Source organism: Chionomys nivalis, chromosome 1 (genome assembly GCF_950005125.1).
Source record: "Chionomys nivalis chromosome 1, mChiNiv1.1, whole genome shotgun sequence".
Lineage (NCBI taxonomy): Eukaryota > Metazoa > Chordata > Mammalia > Rodentia > Cricetidae > Chionomys > Chionomys nivalis.
In genome coordinates this window covers 117,947,922-117,970,317 of record NC_080086.1, presented here as the reverse complement: position 1 = coordinate 117,970,317, position 22,396 = coordinate 117,947,922, and the positions used below count along the sequence as shown (strand labels likewise).

Here is a 22,396-nt window from a genome sequence, read left to right as displayed (position 1 = left end):
TGTTGGGATTGATTCCATATTTACTTATAGCTGATTTAAGAGACAGATCACAGGATCATTATCCTCCCAATTTCTTTATTCTTTTTTTTTGTTGGGGGGGGGCACGGCTTGGTTTTTGGAGACAGAGTCCTGGCTGTCCTCAAACTCAATTTATGGGTCAGGCTGGCCTTGAACTCAGAGAACCACTTGCCTCTGCCTCCAGACTGCTGGGATTACACCTGGCTCCAACAGCTTTCTTGAATTTGAATAGGAGCTTTAACTTCTTAAAAGTCTTGTAACCAGCCTGGCAGGAAGCCCTTCTGAGAGACACTTAAACCCCTTCCCTTTGTCTAACAAGCAATTGAAACAATGGATCCCAAGGAATTGGTATTTCTCCAGGAATTTCGAGGTGGGGACTGGGGGGGGGGGGGAGGGGGCGTTGGGAGGCGAATTCTGGTGTTGGCCAGAGGAAAACTTGTTTCCGGGGAAAGAGGTTTCACACATTTCTAAACCTTGTGTCAACCTTGCAGGTCAGACGGGAGCAGAGGCCTTTTTGGGCCAGATTACCCCTTCCCAAGGGCCGTTTTGGTTTCTCTTTAAATCTAAACTTCATATCAGTACCCCAAAGATGAATTTAGAGGGGGCCTCCGAACTTCTTTTTCTTCCTGATGTGGCCCCATTGAATAAACCTCCTTTCTCTGGTTTTTGTTATTCTCTTTTATTCAGTTATTGAGGATGGGTGGGAAGAGCCTAGTGTGTTAGGGCTGCTAAGGCCCAGATTTCAACTCTCAACATTACCTTAACGTTCTCAGTTTTTAAAATACAAAAAAAAAAAAAAAATCTGAACACCTATGCCAAAGGACTCTGATATGAGATTGTGGATTTTAGCGGTCTACTTCAGAGATTATGAAGCATAAACTAGTTGAAGCAATGATGGGTGACGGAAAGTTTTGTGGATAGCTGGTTTGAAATACAGGGCCTCGCACTTGGCATTCACAAGTGCCACTCTGCACACCGCTCTGCGAATAAATACACCGTCCAGAGGAAACGGTAAAAGTCAATTTCTGGGCTCTGGTCTGTCCAACCGCAGGGCCGCCCGCAGCGCCAGGTGTTTCCGGGGAACGTTTTTTGCGGCCTCCTGCAGGGTGAGTCCCGCCGCTCCAGCTTAGGCTCCGGAAACCGCGCTCGCCACTTCCGTCTTAGATGGGTGGACTTCCCAAGGTGCCCACCGCAAACCCGGCAACTTTCCTGCCTAGAGTTTCAAGGCCCGCCGGTCCCGCCATGAGGGCGGGGCGAGGCGACTAGACCCCGCCCACCGACGCCGGGGCACGTCCGAGGTGGGGCCCCGCCCGCCGCCCCGGCCAAGGTGCGTGCGGATTGGCTGCCGGGCTCCGGGCGCTCGGGTCGGACGCGCCTCCTCCCGACTTTCCCGCCAGCTGCTGCCGCGCGGCGGAGGCGGTACCTGTAGGCGCTCCGAGTGGCGGCACGGTTGGGCCCGCCATCCTCCATCATGTCGCGACAAAGCACCCTGTACAGCTTCTTTTCCAAGTCCCCGGCGCTTGGCGACACCAAAAAGGCCGCGGCCGGGGCCTTACGCGAAGAAGGCGCCGCCGCCGCCGTCTCCGGGGCCTCCGCTTCCCGCGGCAGGGATGCGGCCTGGAGCGAGGCTGGATCCGAGCCCCGGCCCGCGGCGGTGTCCGCCTCGTCGCCCGAGGCAAAGAACCTCAACGGGGGACCGCGGAGCTCGGCCGTGCCGGCGGTTCCCGACAGGTAGCTGCTTGGGGACGCTGAGGCGGCGCGTGGGTGGCCGGAAGGAAGGGGAGGCTGTGCAGGGCCAGGCGGCCGGCCGGCCGGAGGAGGGGCGGCTTGCCCGGGAGGAGCGGGGCTAGTGCCTGGGACTTTGGGGGGACGCTGGAGGCGCATGCCCACTGTGGGGTGGGTGGAGTGGGATGGGTCGGGTCAGGTCAGGAGGCTCTGGGGCTGAGACCCCCCCCTTCGACTCCGCGGGCGGGGGCGTGTCCCGCTGCGAGCCGGGGCCTGGAGGGGGCGGGGCGGGGCACACGTCACGATTGTGTACCTACAGGAGAAGATTGCAGGGAACTTGGGCTGCAGGTGGAAGTTTGTATCTGGTGAAAAAGGTGTTCCGGTTTGGGACGACGCAGTTTTTAAACGCATGATTCCATACGAGGGAAGGGTGCGGAAGGTTTTTCGGTTTTGTGGACCTTCGAAGTATTGGAGTGTAGTGCCCTTGGCAAGAAAGTTTGCTGGGGAAACCAGCCTGGGGTTGTCATATCACTTTGTGAATTTGTCTTTTTTGTTTGTTTTTGTTGGGGTAATTAGACATTCTGGAAAGCTTGCTTTTATTGTTTTAAACACATAATGTGGTGGTGACTGTTTAAGCCATGACTTGGAGACTAAAGAAAAATCAGATCAAATCTCTAGCCAGTGGTTCTTCGCAGCGATTTTTGATGCCCTGTGTTCAAGGTGTCCTACAGGAATGAATTGTTGGATTTTTCAGAGTTTAACTGATTGTAGAGGCAGTCTGTGTGTATTGGGAGGGGGGTTGTGGTTCTGGGCCTGGAGCGTAATACCTTGCATGCAGTACTACTGAGCTTTAATGTCCTTCCCGCAATTGTGTATTTAAATGATCGGAAAAAGCCACTTGAGTGGTCTAGGGTTGGAGGTTATAACTCGGCGCTTGCTGTAGTGTGTTCAAGGCCCTAGCTGTGTCTGACCTAAAGAATTATTAGTAGTCTCTGCTTGTGGGAACTTGAAGCGAGCATCTGTTGAAGAACGCATATTTACTTGGCTGTGAATTGATTTTGTGGCATCCAAAATAAAGGGTCGCGTTTACTTTACTGTAAGGTACTTTATGTATTTTAATGTATCCTGAGTAGAAACTGATCCCAGAGTAAAATAGGAGTTTTTTTGTGCGTTGGAGGGAGAAGGGGTGGTTCAGGTGAAGCGATTCAGTTCTGTGAACAGACTAAAAGAACACTTGGAACTAGCCAGATTTGAGTGACTTCTGGTTCTGGAAGAGAATCTGCAAACTAAAAAATGAAAGAGGGTCAGAGGACAACTTGCAGGAGAATGTAACCTGTCCAGTTACTGGACTGATATAGTCCCAAGACTTGAGTGTAGGATGGGAGCTGAAGATAACAGCGTCATGTTTGCTGTTAATATTTCCTTTTGACCTGGGTGGTGGTGGTGGCACACGTCTTTAATCCCAGCATTCGGAAGGCTAAGGCAGGTGGATTTTGTGTTCAAGACCAGCCTGGTCTACAGAGTGAGTCCCAGGACAGGCTCCAAAGCTACAGAGAGAAACCCTGTCTCGAAAAACAAAAGGTTTTTTTTTTGTGCTGAAGTGTTAGTAATTTGCTTGTTTACTGTTTCTTTATCAGCTTCCTGTAATGCAGATGGGTCCTTCTATTCTGCATTGTCCTCTCATTCAGCTCTGCCCCCCCCCCTTTTTTTTTGTCCTGAGACAATCTCTCTGTGTGTCTCTGGCTGTCCTGGAACTACTTATGTAGACCAGGCTGGTTTTGAACTCACAGAGACCCGCTTGCCTCTACATCCTGAGTGCTGAACTTAAAAACATTTGCCATAGCCGGGCGGTGGTGGTGCACGCCTTTAATCCCAGCACTTGGGAGGCAGAGGCAGGCGGATCTCAGTTCGAGACCAGCCTGGTCTAGAAGAGCTAGTTCCAGGGCAGGCTCCAAAACCACAGAGAAACCCTGTCTCGAAAAACCAAAAAAAAAAAAAAAAAAAAAAAAAACATTTGCCATGCTTGGCTCAGGGTATAATGTCATCTTTGCCTATCATTTTTCCTTGTTTCCCTTTAATTTTTTTTATTTTTAGTTTATCTTAATATAGAATTTCCCTCTTCATTTTCCTCCCTCCAATTCCATTTTTTTAAATTACAGTCTTAATTTACTATAAAAACATTTTAATAGCATACATATTTATATGTGTTGGTATGTTTATATGAGTGCAGATGTCCATGGAGGCCAGAGGCACCGGAAGTTGGAGTTAGCAGGTGGTTGTGAGCACCCAGTGTTGGTGCTGTGAACAGTACTTATGTGCTTTTAACTGACTCTGGAGCCATCTCTCTGGCTTCCTCTTTTTCCATTTTTAGGCTTAAAAAATAGATAGAAAAATATTAAAAAATATTTTAGACTGACTCATACATATACAGTCCTAACTTGTGGGTGTTTTTGGTGTGGGTTTTCTTGGATTTTGGTCACACTAGAGCAGGCTAGCTTTTAACTTGGGCTAGCCTTTAACTTTAGCCTTCTGCATTAGCCTCCTGAGTGCTGGGGATTACAGGCATGCCGTGGTCTTTTTAGTTTTGTTTAGTCCTCCGATCCCCCAACACAATATCAGAGGTTAGTCTGGATAGTTTATTTATATGGTATCTCTAAATCAGTTTAAATTTTGGAGATGAGTCTTGCTTTGTACATCATTTTGGTCGTGAATTTAGCAATCCTACTCCCCATTGTTTCTGAACCGTGGTCCTACCACCACCTGGAATGCACCACTTTCACTGTTTCTGTGACTTGCTGACTTTGAACTCCAAATTCTTTTGTTTTCTCCTCTCAAGTGCAGGGATTACAGGCCTGTGCTACCACGTCTAGCTTTATTTATAGAGGCAGATACTAGCTTTGGTCAATTAATGGATTCTTTTTTCAAATGTAGGTTAAAGTTGTTGATGAGGTTTATAAACAGCTAGTAGTTGGTACCCACATGTACTAAATGTTACCCGAATATCAGGGAAATGCTTTGCTACCGAGTTGCCCCCTTAGTAGGTCATTTCTTAGTTCAGTTAAAATGCTTTTGAAATGAGTATGGTAACACCATTTTGTGTCTGTCTTGTTGCAGGACATGTGAACCCTAAGATTGCATTATTTACTGGAAAACCCTTTTCTAGTTGTGATGTGGCTCAGCCCTTGCATAGCTTTAGCTCAAGAGCTTTCTGCTTGAATACTGTAAACAGGATTAAGTCAACCATGGGTCAAGAGGCCTAGCAAGCAACCAGTTGACAAAAAAAAGCCATAGAGTAAGAGGGAGTCAGGAGGAGGGATAGAGAGATGCTTAGGAAGTGGATGGGACATTCATTCAGTTTGAGGTTTGTTGTTGGAGATGTGTAGGAAAAAGGGGAAGTCGGCTGGGTGCTTTCTTTGCCTCTGAGCTAACAGGCTTTCACCCCAATATCTGGCTCCCGAGTCTTTATTGGTAAAATTGCACGATTGAGATTTTGTTTAAAAAAACAAAAACAAAACAGTGCCTAACCACTTCAGCTCATCCCCCCCCCCCCCCAATAACCACTTCCACCTTGGCAACACTTTTGGTACTGTCAACCCTGATCATTGGCCAGATATATTAACCAAAGTAATTAATGTTTGCGCAAGCTAAAGCATAAAATTAAAATAACTAAGAAGAAGCATTAATAAAACGTAACTCTAGTTTTGGGTCTGGAAAATACTTCTAAGTTCTGCAGAAAGACAGATGTTACACAGATACTCCAAACCATCCCTCCCCCAAACACTAATGTAACTGGTTTTGCCTTTAAAAAGACTGTACTCCTGAGCTGCACCCAAGAGACATTTTGGAGGCATTAGAGGCATTAGCTCACTCTTGGTCTGGCCGTTATTAAAGCACTCTTATGCTCTTAATTGACTTAAATAGCATGGTTGTTGGTTATCTTAAGCGGATCATTTCACTATTACATTATTTTATTTAAATTTTAAGCTAAATAATATTTTTTAAAGGCTGCACGTGGGCAGGTGGATCTCTGTGAGGTGGAGGCTACTTTATCAATGTAGAGAGTCCCAGGCTAGCTCGTGTTACATGTTAAGGCTATTATAAAAGTTAAGTTTTACTTTTGTTTATGTGTGCTGTGTTTGCATGTATGCCTGTGCACCACATGTGTATCTGGTACCCGTGGAGGATAGAAGGGTTACAGATAGTCATGAACTGTGATCTGGGTGCTGAGATTTGAATCTAGGTCTTCTGGGAGAACAGCCTAATCTCTGAGCCTTATCTCCAGCCCACTAATTAATATTTGAGACAGTCTCAAATATCAAAAGCTAGCCTCAAAATTTGTTGTGTAATGAATCTCTGACCTCCCCTTACCCCACATCTGGATACTAAGCATTACAAGTGTCTGTCACTGCGTCTGGAATTTATTTTTACTATTAGCTTTTATCCGAGAATAGCTTATTTAAAATTTAAAAACTTACGGCATCCAATATTCTGGCATTTCACTTTGGGCATCATGAAGAGCCAATGTATGTTACTGTGGGAGGGGATAAGATAATTTTGGCTCACTTATTTCCCACTTTTTGCTTGTTTTGATAAAGGACACAACTCAGGAACAGCTAAATATAAAAGATGCCTATATATGTGTTTTGTGTGTATGTATGTATATATACTCATGTGCATATGTGGTGCCTGAGGAAGGCCAGAGGAGGACCTCAGCCTCTGGAACTGGAGTTACATATAACTGTGAGCTGCCATGTGTGTTCAGGGAATTGAACCTGGTTCCTCTGGAAGAGTAGCCAGTGCTCTTAATTGCTGAGCCATTTCTCCAGTCCCATTATTTCTATTTTTTAAAAATTACCTGTTAGAATATGCGTGCCATAGTAGGTTGTGAAAGTCAGAGAACAGTTTGGGGTAGTTGGTTCTCTACTGTGTGGGTCCTGCAGATAATAGAGCTCGGGCCATCCAGCTTGGCAGTAAGTGTGTTTACCCTCTGAGCCATCTCCTCTCCACTGTCTTGACTTTTGGGAGACAGGGTTTCTCTGCGTAGCCCTGACTGTCTTGGAACTCTCTCTGAAGACCAGGCAGGCCTGGAATTTAAGAGATTCACTGGCCTCTGGCCCCCACACGCTGGGATCAAAGGCATGCACCACACTAGGATGTCTTGGCTCTTTTTTCAAAAGTAATTGCACTATATATGTGGGGCTCTGAGAGGCGGGTATGGCTGTGCTCACGGCATGGGGTGTGTATGGAGTTCAGGACAACTTGTGATGTTGGACCCTAGAGTCCAATCACTGAGGAGTCGCCCCAAGAGACCACCCTCACACCACGGTTGATATAAAAGCAAGAGGATTTGATTGATTCTGTTGCGACAGGGTCTTTCAGCATTCGAGAAGCCAAAAAGACCCTGAATAGCTGGTACAGGCTACTTTTAAAGTAAAAAGCCACAGAAACATGGGGGGAGTCTGGGGGTTGTTTTCCAACTATTGGGATTGGCTTATTCAAAGTGCTATTAACAATAATTGGTCCGAGCCAGGACTGGAGGGCGGTTGCCAGATCAGGTGAGGAAACTTTTGAGGGTTACTTTGACCCCTTCCCAGGAACTGAGTCAAAACATCAGGAATTAGCCGGGCGGTGGTGGCACACGCCTTTAATCCTAGCACTCGGGAGGCAGAGGCAGGCGGCTCTCTGTGAGTTCGAGGCCAGCCTGGTCTACAAGAGCTAGTTCCAGGACAGGAACCAAAAGCTACAGAGAAACCCTGTCTCGAAAAAGCAAAACAAACAAACAAAAAACATCAGGAATTGAGTCAACATCTTAAGGGTTATCTTGCCCCAATTTCAGTAACAGAGTTCTATCTGGAGAACATTCACAAAGACTCAGGGAGATGGAAAGTTTCCAACATTTCAGTACGTGTGTGGGTAATTGTTAGATTCCTGGTTCCCAGGGGAGGGGTGAAAGCACTAAGGCTGAGAGGCCTCAGAGTTATTTTAGAGTTCTACAGTGAGAGGCACCCTTACCCAGGTACTTTGACTTGCTGAACTATCACTCTGGCTCTGCTGTAGTCCCAGATGTAGTCCAGACTGCCTCTGTCTCTCAGGTGCTGGGGTTGAAGGTTGCATAATCAGTATATGTGGGAACTGGGGAAGTTGGATGGTAAAGAACTTGCTTTACAAGTATGAGGATCTTAGTTCATTACACAAAAACCACCTAAAAAATGAGCTGGGCATAGTGGCATATGCCCTTGGCATTGGGGAGGCAGATCCCTGGGGCTAGCAGGCTAGCTAGCAAGCCACGCAGCCTAGCCCATTTGGCAAGTTTGAGGGCAGTGAGAGATTCTGTCTCAGAACAAAAAAATGATGGCTGGTAACAGGAATGACACCTGAGATTGACCTCTGGTCCCCACATCCTTGTGAATGTATAACTATACACATGCACTCAACACACAAAGCTTTTAGTATTGCTAGAAAAACCTGAGAGCCGGGCAGTGGTGGTGCAAGCCTTTAATCCCAGCACTTAGCCCGAAGAGGGAGGTGAATCTCGGAGTTTGAGGCCAGCCTGGGCTACAGAGCAAATTCCAGCGACGCTTGACCTCATTGGCATCTTTTTCCCTACTGCAAAAAAAAATTGTCTTGGTTGGCAACAGAGGTTAAATGTGCTCCACATTGGAAAATACAGCCATAGACATCTGTCAGCGATAATAAAGGAATATAGAGAAAAGGTCCCCTTCCTTAGAAATCAAAGCCAGGCGTGGTGGCTTTGATCCCAGCCCTAGGAGACAGAGGCAGACAGATCTTTTGTTTGTTATCCAAGTATACTGAGGAGTTCCAAGACAATCTGGGCTACACAAGAAAACACTATCACGAAAGAACAAAATTAAGGAAAAAAAGATTTTAGAGAACTCAGTCCAGCTTTTCAGTGGCTAAACTGCTTGAGTGAAGGAAGGGAAGGCCAGCCCGCACTTGGCCCTAGGCTTAGTGTTGAGGGCTAGGCCTTTATCTAAGTCCCTGAGAGTGGTGAGGGAACTTACCGGTTCCTAGTTGAAAACCTAGCAAGGCCAGTAATAGCCTGGGGACAGGGCTTTGGGGAAGTTTCAGGATCCTGGAAACATCCCACCCCCACCCTAGTCACCAAGGGCCACGTGTTCAGTTCCAAAGCTGCTGGGTGCACTTGAGATGTCTTCTATCCCTTTTTACAGCATTGCTTGATTAACTTCCTGCTGATTTTGTCCCCCCCCCCCCCCAGCTGTATATTACATGCTTTACTTAATAAACTTGCTTGGTATTAAGGCACAGTTTATGCCAGACCTCCTGACCTCAGTTTTTCTATCTTTATTTTTTGGTCCCCTGGTTCTTCCTCTTGGGAATGTGTCACTGAAGATCTGTTTGAATTGTGCCAATACAGCTTCTTAATGGTGACCGTGTAGTGAACCTGATGTGATATGCATAAACTTGTACTATCACTGTAGAATCTGAAGTTGTGCCAGGCATTGGTGGTGTCTCACACTTTTAGTCCCATCACTCTTGGGAGGCAGAGGCAAAGGATCTATCTCTTGAGTTCAAGGCCATTCTGGTCTACAAAGTGAGTTTCAGGACAGCCAGAGCTACACACACACACACACACACACACACACACACACACACACACACTCTGTTTGAAAACAACAACAGAAACCCAAAAAGTGAAATTGTATGCCAGTCCTTATAAAGATACAGAGACAATACAAGATGATGCTCATATTCTCTTACTATTGTATTTTTTTTTTAAAAAAAAGATTTATTTTATTTAATATGTATACGGTGTTCTGTCTGCATACTTGCCTGCACCACAGAAGAGGGCATCTGATCTCATTTTGGATGACTGTGAACCACCATGTGGCTGCTGGGAACTGAACTCAGTACCTTTTAAAGAGTAATCAATACTCTCTTAACCTCTGAGCCATTTCTCTAGTCCTCTTTCTATTGTATTATAAAAGTATCTGTTTTCCCTCTTTGAGTGCCGGAATGGAACCCATAGCTATGCCCGTGGTAGACAAGTATTGTACCATTGACCTATGTTTCCCAAATAAATGTGTTCTTGTGTGCATGTAGACACATTTTTGAGCAGGTCTTGTAATCCAGGATGGCCTTAAAATCCTTGAGTTGCTCCTGCTTCAGCCATAATTATGGGCTGGATTGCAGGCATGTGCCCTCATGCCTGGTTGGGGAAGTGGTTTTTGAAGAAATACTGCTTCATGATTGGGTCCAAGTCAGTTGACTTCAACTGACCACTCTGGAAATGTCTGAACTATTCTTACTGTAGTAGTGTGCTCATCTTAATGCCAGGGCCCGCTAGGAATGTACAGCAGATGATGGCTATCCAGCTGGTCGGCCCCCACCGGATGAATAATTGTGATGGGGCTGGCTGTAGGTGGCATTTGTTTCTGCCTGTAGTTTCTCATGCACTGCCACAATTCTTCCCTAAGAAGAACAGCTGTGGGGTTCTTTCCACAGCCCACTGGTGGTGTGTTTTACACTTTTTGGGCATGATTATATCTGAATTGACAGAAGGATGACTTGTTCTTATACTGTATAATTTTGATGAATAAAATATACTTTCATGCCAGGTCTTTATTCCATGGCTTCAAGACAGTTTCATACAGTTAGCTGATTTAAAACCTCAGAGCAAATCCAAAGTAAATGAAATGCACAAGGACAAATTCCCAAGTGTCCATTGCTGTGCCAAGGTCAAGCATGGAACAACTATTGTGCCAGTTTTTCTGCTTGCAGAAGCCTGGCAGATAACTTTAAAGACACAACTCCCTGTACAAACCCTCTCAGCAGCTGCACATACTCCTCACTTTTATTATACGAGGTCCAGCCAGCTGTTCATTGCTTAGGTCCTGAATTTCAATGTCACTTTGTATGATGTCTCTCAGGCTAAGTACAGAGAGACTTTGCCTCCTGCCTCCATGACCAAGTGCAAGCGTTGTCATAGTTACTCATTTCCAGCTGTTCGGTGTGACATTCTAAGCCTGAGAGGAACTTGTGATTCCTTGTGTGTCAGAATGGCTGTTTTCTTATGTTTACTGAAAAAATGATGTTTCTTGAGTGTGTGTTTCTTACTCCCCTCAGATAGAAAAGCTGCATTCCTGGATTTTTTACATACCCTGGGTACGGTCTTGGAGCAGAGCCTGCAAAGGCTGCAATATTTTAATACTGTACGTGCTGAGAACCTTTTAAGTGGCCTAGAGAATACTGCTATTGAATGCACTTGGGCAGGAATAGTTTCTGTCATTGAGGGGGTTCTTGAATGGTCTGTTCTGAGTGCTCAGAGACAACCCACAAGAGCCAAATCATTTAGGCATGTGTAGTCACTATTTCTCTCTCTCTCTCTGGACTTTTGAGACAGGGTTTCACTGTGTAACAGCCCTGGCTGTCCTCGAACTAGTGCTATAGACCAGGCTGGCCTCAACTCAGAGCCGCCTGCCTCTGCCTCCTGAGTGCTGGGATTAAAGGTGTACACCACACTGCCCAGCCACTGTAAGTCTTGTAACTGGCAAGATAACTGTCTGAATTTTCATTTTAAAACTTCTGAGAAACAGTTGTCATCTAGTACCAGTTTGTTTTAATTGTTAAATAAGCATTGTATTAGCTTGCTGACTTACCAGAAGTTTCTAAAGGAGTCTTTTAAAAAAAAATAGATTTTTTAAATGATTTATTTAACTTTATTTTTTATGTGCATTGGAAGGAAGGTGTCAGATTCCCTGGAACTGGATTTCCAGACAGTTGTGAGCTGCCATGTGGGTGCTGGGAATTGAATCTGGGTCCTCTGAAAGAGCAGTCAGTGCTCTTAACTGCTGAGCCGTCTCTCCAGCCCTCTTAATGAGAGCTTCCTTAAAATTGTTTATTTATGGGTAATTTCCTTTGAAGTAAGGTAACTAAATATTAACCGACTTCTATATTTCTTTTTGGCAACAGTTCTTGTGACTTTTCACCAGGCGATTTGGTTTGGGCTAAGATGGAAGGTTATCCCTGGTGGCCTTGCCTGGTTTATAATCATCCCTTTGATGGAACATTCATCCGGAAGAAAGGGAAATCGGTTCGTGTTCATGTCCAGTTTTTTGATGACAGTCCAACAAGGGGCTGGGTTAACAAAAGGATGTTAAAGCCATATACAGGTAAGAGATACAGGGTGAGTGGGAGAGGAGATACTGATTGTCCATTATATAGTGAAATTGTGTGTGAGTAAGAGAGAGAGAGATTCCTCAGCACATTGTAAAAATAGCAGTTGTAATCTGACATTAAAGAGATGGGATGCAGCTGGTCTGTGCTCCTTCATTTTGTATGGAACCTTTATTTTTGTCTTTTGAATGACATACAGCAATTAAAGCTCTTCATGAAAAATTTGTCTCTTGATGGGAGTTAATTGAACTATGAAACAGACAGGAGAAGTGTAAAAAGTTCTATTAGCTCTATTTTGAAGGAATAAGTAGGTAATGTAAGCAGGATAATAGTGTGGATCAGTGACATTCTCTATGACAGATGCATACCACATGGCTTCCAAAACTAAAGTCTATTGAGTATATTTGAGTTGTGTATCACACCAGAACTCTCTATAAACCCAGCTTTATCTGCACAGACACCAACAACAGTGCTGCAAACTTCACCTCACATGGGCCAAGTGCATCTCCTGTCTCTTGTTATATATAGTATACATACAGGATACAGTGCACTGTACATTACCTGTGAGCAAGTCCACATCCTTTATTCCCAGCATCCCAGGCTAGCACATTGAACTCTCTAATATATGGGATACAACAGGGTCAGTTTCCCAGAAATCTTAAGAACCAATACCTCTTGCTCAGTATGCTTGTCCTGCAAAGGGTAGGTTCACTGAAAAATACCATGTCAATGGATAGAGAACCAGGAAGTTGATTCTCTTACTTAACCTGCTATATAATCTTGGTGAATGATACTGGGTTTTTTTGTTTTGTTTTGTTTTTTGGGTTTTCAAGACAGGGTTTCTCTGTAGCTTTGGAGCCTGTCCTGGGACCAGCTCTTGTAGACCAGGCTGGTCTCGAACTCAGAGATCTACCTGCCTCTGCCTCCCAAGTGCTGGGATTAAAGGCGTGCATCACCACCGCCCAGCTCCGATACTGTTACTCATCTATAAAATGCCTTCTTATGGCAGCCAATGATAAATGATTCTTTAGAAATAAATGTAATATTTTAAAACTGCCTGGGCAAAATCAGGAAAGTGTTTATGTTGTCAGTGTGTGTGAAGTGTTATGTCTTGGTCTTTAAAATTCTATCCTTTGTTCTTTAAAATTCCCATTTGTTGGGCTGAGGGTATATTTTGGTGATAGAGCCCTTGCCCAGAATGTGCCCAAGTACAAGGTCTTGTTTTTTCCTGTTAGTGTTGGGGAAACTCTGCCCCTGGTTGTCCTGGATACTGTTGACTAGGCTGGCCTCAAATTCACAAGAGATCCACTTGCCTCTGCTCCCATTCCTGAGTGTTGGGATTAAGGGAGTAGTGGAGGGCCTATTTTACTTTTTCAGACTAAATTGTATAGGCTACCTTCAACTCACTTTGTAGCCTAGGCTGACTTTGAATTTGTTTTTGAGACAAAGTGTTTTTTGTATAGCTCTGGCTGTTGTGGAACTTAATATATACAACAGTCTGGGCTTCAGCAGAGATCTGCCTGCCTCTGCTTCCTTGTGCTGGGTAAAGGTGTGCACCACCACAACCTGTTTGCTTTGAATTTAGAGTCCTCCTCCTTCAGTGTCTCTTTGAGTTGGAATTACAATTCTGCTGCAGGCTAGGTCCCATCAAGTGTGTGTGCGTGTGTGTGTCTGTCTGTATGTGTGTGTGTCTGTGTGTGTGCACGCGCACACACACACACAGTTGAAGTAACATGCTTGTTTTAGTTTGCTAGCCAGGAGCATGAATGGAGAGGCCTCGTGTCCAAATTCTGTCTTGTAGTTACTGGACCAAGTGTTTATGTGGTGTGGTGTATGCAGTAAAGCTATAGGGGGCACTTTGGGAAAAGTTCAGATCCCCCTTCCAGTTGCAGGTTATAGCTTTTTTTTTTTTAGAGTTAGGGAAAGGGTAAGTTGTATCTTCAGTTTGTCTTAGATGGTTCATAGAAGTTGTTAGTTCCGATGAAGTTTAGGTAGTCCTGTTTCCATGTGCGGAAAGAAGGTAAATATAATAATGCTTTAGATTTGTTAATTTAGACATTTGGCTTTTCTTTTCCAGTCATGGTTCTATTTTGGCAGAAGAACAGATCAGAGACATTTCAGTTTCCAGTTAACGTCTCTTAGAAAAGTAATTTTTAGCATTAAATTTGTGATGCGAAGTTTTTGTTGAATAGATAAAAATATTTTCACTTAAGATAATGAAAATCAAGTTCTAGGGATTGAACCCAGGGTTCGTGATAGGCCAACATTCAACCATTGTATTGCATTCCTATGAAATAAATTTTAAATGAAGAGTTTTATTTTAAAGCGAAGGTCTTTGAATATTGCATTTGATGTTGGGAGGAAAACGTATTTAAATGATAGGCACTTTGTTAAAGAACTGCAGTTTGGTTCTTTTTCTGAGACTGAATTTTATGTAGCCTAGGCTGGACTCCAGCTCTGCAGCATCTTGAGCTCCTGACTCTCCAGATGTCTGCCTCTCAAGGGCTGGATATTACATTTAGTATTACCACTTCTGGTTCTGGTATAAGGGCGCTGGGGATACGACCCAGGGCCTCTCATGTGCTAGGCATGCATTCTACCAGTTGAGTTACATTCCAGCCTGGTTATCCAGCTGCTTATTTAAATATATCTGATCTGTCCTTGGGACAATTTTAGAAAGAGTCCCTAACCAAACCACATTGGTATCTGCTTCACTGTGAGGTTTGTCATACTGTGGCACATTCTGAGACCTTAGAAGAGAGACTTAAGTGACCTGGGATGATTTAACAGGGCAAATTCAAAGTAAAATTGGTGATTCCAGTTTTATTGCTAGCTTTTCCCTGAAAATTCCTTCCTATAAACTTTTGACTTATGTATATGTCAAAATGGGGCATTAAAAAATTATAATTGATTGTAACCATTCTTGTTCAGTGTAATTTGGCCAATCATTCAGCCACTGTGTTCTCATTGTAAGTATATTTCTAGGTTCAAAGTCCAAGGAAGCCCAAAAGGGAGGTCATTTCTACAGTTCAAAGTCTGAAATTCTGAGAGCAATGCAACGCGCAGATGAAGCCTTAAATAAAGACAAGATGAAGAGGCTTGAGTTGGCAGTGTGTGATGAGCCTTCAGAGCCAGAAGAGGAGGACGAGACAGAGGTCAGGCATTCTGTTCTCTTAAAGCGTAATGAGGTAAAATGATATGTATGTGATGCATACACCTTTAATCCCAGCGCTGGGGAGGCAGAGGCAGGCAGATCTCTGAGTTTGAGGCCAGCCTGGTCTATACAGAGCAAGTTCAAGGACAGACAAGGATACACAGAGAAACCCTGTTTTGTTTTGTTTTTGAAGTGACTGTCCAGTGTATGTGTGTATATATACATACATACACACATCTGTACTTTCCTAGATTTTAACAGTTACCCCCCCCCCCTTGAGACAGTCTTTGTAGCTGAAGGTTAGCCTCAAGCTCAGAATCTTCTTGATTTTTGCTTTTCAAATATTGGGATTATGGGCTGTTACACATTATCTCCTAGTCCTTAGTATTGAACCCATGGTCTCATACACGTCAGACCAGTGCTCTACCACTTAGTCTTTTTTATCACTCCTTTATAGAAAAAAGCTATTTTTTATTTGAGATAGGGTGTTGCCTAGTTGCCCTGGTTAGCCAGAACTCCTGACTTAACATCAAGAAGTTGGATTATTGACCTGATGTATCAGGTTCAGTTTATGTTTTTTTTTTTTTAAATTTATTTATTATGTATATAGTTCTGGGCACCAGATCTCATTATAGATGGGTGTGAGCCATCATGTGGTTGCTAGGAATTGAACTCAGGACCTCCGGAACAGCATTCAGTTCTCTTAACCTCTGAGCCATCTCTCCAGCCCCCTCAGTTTATGTTTGTACTTAGGCTAAATAAATAGCCTTAAGAAAGAACATTTTCTCAAGATGTGTGCAACATTGCAGCATATAGGTAATTATTTCACAGTAGTATTGTTTTTATTTCTCTAAGACAGACCTTGAACTGACATGTATTGGGGATGACTTCAGTGATTCTCCTGCTTCTACCTCCCAAGTGCTGGAATTAAAGGTGTATGCCAACATTCCTGGTTTATGAATTACTGGGGATCAAACCAAAGAATTTGCATGTTAGTTAACTGAGCTACGTCCCTGCCTCATGCTGACCTCAATTTTTCTGGTAATGTTTATGCCTCAGCCTCCGAAGTACTGAGGTTATGAGCCCGAGTCATAACGTCTGGGTTCTACACAAGGATTTTTCAAGTTTTGTTTTAAAAATTTTTTCCCTCTTTGTCTGGCAGGTGCAGCATGCAGCTTATGTATCCGATAAGAGTGAAGACGATAATCAAAGCGAAAGTGAAGAACTGCAGCCTAAGGTGCAGGGGCCTAGGCGAAGCAGTCGGCAAGTAAAAAAGCGAAGGATCATATCAGATTCTGAGAGTGACATTGGTGGCTCTGATGTAGAATTCAAGCCAGATGCTAAGCAAGAAGGAAGCAGCGACGAAATGAGCAGTGGAGTTGGAGACAGTGATAGTGAGGACCTGGGCACCCTGGCCAAAGGTGCTCCAAAGCGGAAGAGAGCAATGGCTGGTCACGGCACATTTAGAAGGAAAAGTTCAAGGAAGGAAACATCCTCAGCCACCAAACGAGCAACTCGAATTTCATCAGAGACCAAGAGTACCTTGAGTGCTTTCTCTGCCCCTCAGAATTCTGAATCCCAAACCCATATTAGCGGAGGAGGTGACAACAATAGTGGGCCCACTATTTGGTATCATGAAACTTTAGAATGGCTTAAGCCAGAAAAGAGAAGAGATGAGCACAGGAGACGGCCTGATCACCCTGATTTTAATTCTTCCACATTGTATGTGCCTGAAGATTTCCTTAATTCTTGTACTCCAGGGATGAGGAAGTGGTGGGAGATTAAGTCTCAGAACTTTGATCTTGTTATTTTTTATAAGGTGGGGAAGTTTTACGAATTGTATCACATGGATGCCGTTATTGGAGTCAGTGAGCTGGGACTAGTATTCATGAAGGGCAACTGGGCCCATTCTGGTTTTCCTGAAATTGCATTTGGCCGATTTTCAGATTCCTTGGTACAGAAGGGCTATAAAGTAGCACGAGTGGAACAGACTGAGACTCCGGAAATGATGGAAGCACGATGCCGGAAGATGGCACACGTGTCTAAGTTTGACAGAGTGGTGAGAAGGGAGGTTTGTAGGATCATTACCAAGGGCACACAGACGTACAGTGTGCTGGAAGGTGATCCCTCTGAGAACTACAGTAAGTACCTTCTGAGCCTTAAAGAGAAAGAGCAAGATTCCTCTGGGCACACTCGTGTATATGGTGTGTGTTTCGTTGACACTTCACTCGGCAAGTTTTTCATGGGTCAGTTTTCAGATGATCGCCATTGTTCCAGATTTAGGACTCTTGTGGCACACTATCCTCCAGTACAAATTTTGTTTGAGAAAGGAAATCTCTCAACAGAAACTAAAACAGTTCTGAAAGGTTCATTGTCCTCTTGTCTTCAGGAAGGTCTGATACCAGGTTCCCAATTTTGGGATGCCACCAAGACTCTGAGAACACTCCTTGAAGAAGGATATTTTACTGGAAAGTTAAATGAAGACAGTGGTGTAGCGCTGCCTGGGGTACTTAAAAGTATGACCTCAGGGTCAGATTCTGTTGGCCTGACACCAGGAGAGAATAGTGAATTGGCCCTCTCTGCTCTAGGTGGTTGTGTTTTCTACCTCAAAAAATGCTTGATTGACCAGGAGCTTCTATCAATGGCTAATTTTGAAGAATATTTTCCCTTGGATTCTAAAATGGTCACCACTGTAAGACCTGGTGCTGTCTTTACTAAAGCCAATCAGCGAATGGTGCTAGATTCAGTGACATTAAACAACTTGGAGATTTTCCTTAATGGGACAAATGGTTCTACCGAAGGGACTTTGCTAGAGAGACTTGATACTTGTCATACTCCCTTTGGCAAGCGGCTCCTAAAACAATGGCTTTGTGCCCCCCTCTGTAGCCCTTGCGCTATAAGTGACCGCTTAGATGCTGTGGAAGACCTAATGGCTTTGCCTGACAAAATCACTGAAGTTACAGACCTCCTAAAGAAGCTACCAGATCTTGAGAGGCTACTGAGTAAGATCCATAATATTGGGTCTCCCCTAAAAAGCCAGAACCACCCAGACAGCAGGGCTATAATGTACGAAGAAACCACATACAGCAAAAAAAAGATCATTGATTTTCTTTCTGCTCTAGAAGGATTCAAAGTAATGTGTAAGATTATAGGGCTTATGGAGGATGTCGCTGATGATTTTAAGTCTAAAACCCTTAAGCAGGTTGTCACTCTACAGACAAAAAGTCCTGAAGGCTGCTTTCCTGATCTGAACACAGAGCTGAACCGATGGGATACTGCTTTTGACCACGAGAGGGCTCGAAAGACTGGACTCATTACTCCAAAGGCAGGATTTGACTCTGATTATGACCAAGCACTTGCTGACATAAGAGAGAATGAACAGAGTCTTCTGGAGTACTTAGATAAACAGCGTAATCGGCTTGGATGTAGGACCATAGTCTACTGGGGAATTGGTAGGAACCGTTACCAGTTGGAGATTCCAGAGAATTTTACTACCCGCAACCTACCAGAAGAATATGAGTTGAAATCTACTAAAAAGGGCTGTAAACGATACTGGACCAAAACGATTGAGAAGAAGTTGGCTAATCTTATAAATGCTGAAGAACGTAGGGACATATCTTTGAAGGATTGCATGAGGCGGCTGTTCTATAACTTTGATAAAAATTACAAGGCCTGGCAGTCTGCTGTAGAGTGCATTGCAGTATTGGGTAAGGCTTTAAACAACCCTGTTCCCTGGGCTTTGTGTCTCAGCTACACATCTTTAATCATGGGTGTGTATACTGACATGTATGCATACATTTTTGTTTTGAATCAAATGACCTACATTGCACAAGGCAATTGAAGTAACTGAAATTTGGATTTTAGCCATTAATAACTTGGTGACATTTTTTTGAATAGCTGAATTGAGGGAAGATTTTTTTTTTCAGATTTCTTTTAAAAATGTTTATTGGTACTAGGGTCATTTGCTTTTTGATTTGAGACAGAATCTCTAGTTCAAGCTTACCTTGAACTCCTGGCAATCTTCCTGCCTCAGCTCCTCAACAGCCACTGTTGCCTAGTTTTACAGTTTAATTTGCCATGTTAGGGATCAAATCTAGAACTGGGCAAACACTGTCACTAAGCCAACTCTTGACCCCAAATTGCTTTTGTAATTGAGGTTTTGATTTTTTTTTCTTAAAGTAGAAATTTGGTAATCTTTAGTGCATCTGTTTTTTAAAATATGGAAACCAAAATTTGTTTTAGGTTCCTCCTCCCCTTCTTCTTTTTGATGGTGTGGGGGACTGAAGCTAGTGCTTCAAAAGCATTTGTCCACTGAACTACAACCCTAAGGTACTATCCTGAGACTGTAACCCTCATCTGAACACAATTATTAAATGGACTGAATAGTAAAATCCTTTCACAGCACAGATTTCTAAATTGGTTCATTTGTCTCTCTGCTGTTCCCCAGCACTAGCTATAAGCCCCTGTCACAATGTTTGCTGGCCTTGAACTCTAAGATTTCCCCCTTGCCTCTGTCTCCCAATGCTGGGACACACACCTTTAGATAGACCTCCCAGCTGATCTATCTCTTATTCCTTATTATATAAGAAGCCACCCTCATGTGGATGTGGAGAAGAGAGGACTTAGAGAACTGCTGAAATGGAAACTTCCATAAGAAGTTTTCCATAAAACACCCAGGCCAATAACTTGGTTTGAGTCACAGCATTTTGTTCTAAAATGGGCTCTACTACATGGCTTTCCAAGTGCTGGGATTAAAGGTATTTGGTATCATGCCTGGCACTAAGAACATTTTAGGACAAAATAGAACATAAAATAAACATACTTTATGAGTAGTACAGTACCTTTTGTGTGTGTTAGGTGTTGGGCTTGTTACAGTTCCTGTGGAGATGATAGCTTAGTGGGAATTTGCTCTCCTACTGTGCAGATCCTGGGGATTGAATTTAGGTCATTGGGCTTGGTGGCAAGCACCTTTGGCCTGCTGAACCATCTTGCTGGCGCATTTTTAAAAAGACATTTTATAGTAGCTAGAACAAGTACTGTGTAGTGGGTATGATAATGTATACCTAGCAAGAATGAACAAAACGATGCTTTTAACTTCTTTTGACAGATGTCTTACTGTGCTTGGCTAACTATAGTCAAGGAGGAGATGGTCCCATGTGTCGCCCAGAAATTCTATTACCGAGAGAAGACAGACACCCCTTCCTAGAGCTTAAAGGGTCACGACATCCCTGCATTACCAAGACTTTTTTTGGAGATGATTTTATTCCTAATGACATCCTGATAGGCTGTGAAGAAGAAGAAGAAAATGGCAAAGCCTATTGTGTACTTGTTACTGGACCAAATATGGGGGGCAAATCTACACTCATAAGACAGGTAATTTACCCTTCATGTTCTATTAATTAGAAAGTAGTGAGGGGCAAATATACTCTAGTCCATTTTCCAGATAGCACAAAGTCACATAAGGGAAGCAGAGGGAACTGTATAAAGTTGGATTTGTCTCACCAGAGAGAAACCTTAGCTAATGTTAAGGTGGTAAACACAATTAGATGTGCGAGACCCTGGCTTTGATTTTCATGACCTCGACAAAGACAGAGAGGAGGAGGGAGGTTTTAGGTGATGAGGGTCTTTGACTTGACTAAATTTAGAAGGTACATTCAAAGTGAACAAAATTGTAGAGATTATATAATAAAATAATGATACTGATTTATTTTGATTCTGGGGATTGAGTCCAGGGCCTCATGTGTGTACCTGTTCTTTTTGTTGGGTTTCTCTGTGTAACAGTCCTAGCTGTCTTGGAACTAGCTCTTATAGACCAGACTGGCCTCAAACTCAAAGAGATCCTGCCTCTGCCTCCCAAGTCCTGGGATTAAAGGCGTGTGCAACCACTGCCCAGCATGTGTACATCCTTCTAGCTGTACTGTTCTTCCCCAGTATGTTATAACTACTTAGAGGAAACAAAGCAGCCATTTTGATCTTGTCTTTTCCTATTACTCACTAGACTTAGCCAACCACAGAGCTAAAATTGGCCTTTTAAATTTCCAAAAGGCTGTAAAGAAGTCCAAAATATTTGTTAGGCTTTACCTATATGGAGTGCCAGATTCCTCCATAAGAACTCTTGAGTCAAATGTGTACTATGTATAGGTTCTCTTAATACCAATCATGACTTTCCTTCCATCTTCACAGGCTGGTCTATTGGCTGTAATGGCCCAGATGGGTTGTTATGTACCTGCTGAAGTGTGTCGGCTCACACCGGTAGATAGAGTGTTTACTAGACTTGGTGCCTCAGATAGGATAATGTCAGGTGAGTTGTTCTTTCTCCTCCACCCACCCCTAAGGCAGGGATAAAAGTCAAACTTTAAAAACATGTTCACCTCTTGCTTGTCATATTCAAACAAGATATAATCTGTTGTTAATAGTCCTGTTTCCTTTTTTAGGTGAAAGTACATTTTTTGTTGAACTAAGTGAAACTGCCAGCATACTTAGGCATGCAACAGTACATTCTTTGGTGCTTGTGGATGAGTTAGGTAAGAAGAAGCAGTTTTTGTTTCCCTCTTTCTGTGTGCCCAGGCTGCTCCTGGCACCCTGTCATGAGGTGTACATCTCTTAATGTACAGTACATTTCACTTTCACAGGAAGAGGTACTGCAACTTTTGATGGGACAGCAATAGCCAATGCAGTTGTTAAAGAACTTGCTGAAACCATAAAGTGTCGAACATTGTTTTCTACACACTATCATTCATTAGTAGAAGACTATTCTAAAAACATTTCTGTGCGCCTAGGACACATGGTATGTGGAATTACCCAGGCATTTTTCATTTGGCAGCACATAAATCATAGAGCTGTAATAAAATAGCTTTTCTTTCTTGAAGGCTTGCATGGTAGAAAATGAATGTGAGGATCCCAGCCAGGAGACTATTACCTTCCTCTATAAATTCATTAAGGGAGCCTGTCCCAAGAGCTACGGCTTTAATGCAGCAAGGCTTGCTAATCTTCCAGAGGAGGTTATTCAAAAGGGACACAGAAAAGCAAGAGAATTTGAGAAGATGAATCAGTCATTACGACTATTTCGGTAATTATTATAAAGAATATAATTTTCCTATAGCTGACTTAGTTAGTTGGAAGGCTGGTACATAGACAAAATGAAATAATTTTTTTTTTTTTTTTTTAAAGGGAAGTTTGTCTGTCTAGTGAAAAGCCGACTCTAGATGCTGAAGCTATCCATAGGTTGCTGGCTTTGATTAAGGAATTGTAGACTACATTGGAAGCTGAGTTGACTTTTGACAAAGGTGGTAAATTCAGACAACATTATGATCTAATAAACTTTATTTTTTAAAAATGACCATT

General features: G+C 43.4%; 1 protein-coding gene across 1 annotated transcript; it reads left to right on the top strand.

Annotated features, from left to right (window-relative positions):
• Nucleotides 1-1,429: 1,429 nt before the first annotated feature.
• On the top strand, nucleotides 1,430-22,391 carry Msh6 (mutS homolog 6). The gene is made up of 10 exons (XM_057789248.1): nucleotides 1,430-1,749; nucleotides 11,695-11,894; nucleotides 14,884-15,053; nucleotides 16,215-18,759; nucleotides 20,160-20,425; nucleotides 21,236-21,353; nucleotides 21,487-21,576; nucleotides 21,685-21,839; nucleotides 21,922-22,121; nucleotides 22,223-22,391. Exons 1-10 carry the CDS (start codon nucleotides 1,490-1,492, stop codon nucleotides 22,302-22,304), a joined length of 4,086 nt encoding a protein of 1,361 aa, XP_057645231.1. The 5' UTR covers nucleotides 1,430-1,489; the 3' UTR covers nucleotides 22,305-22,391.
• Nucleotides 22,392-22,396: the final 5 nt, after the last annotated feature.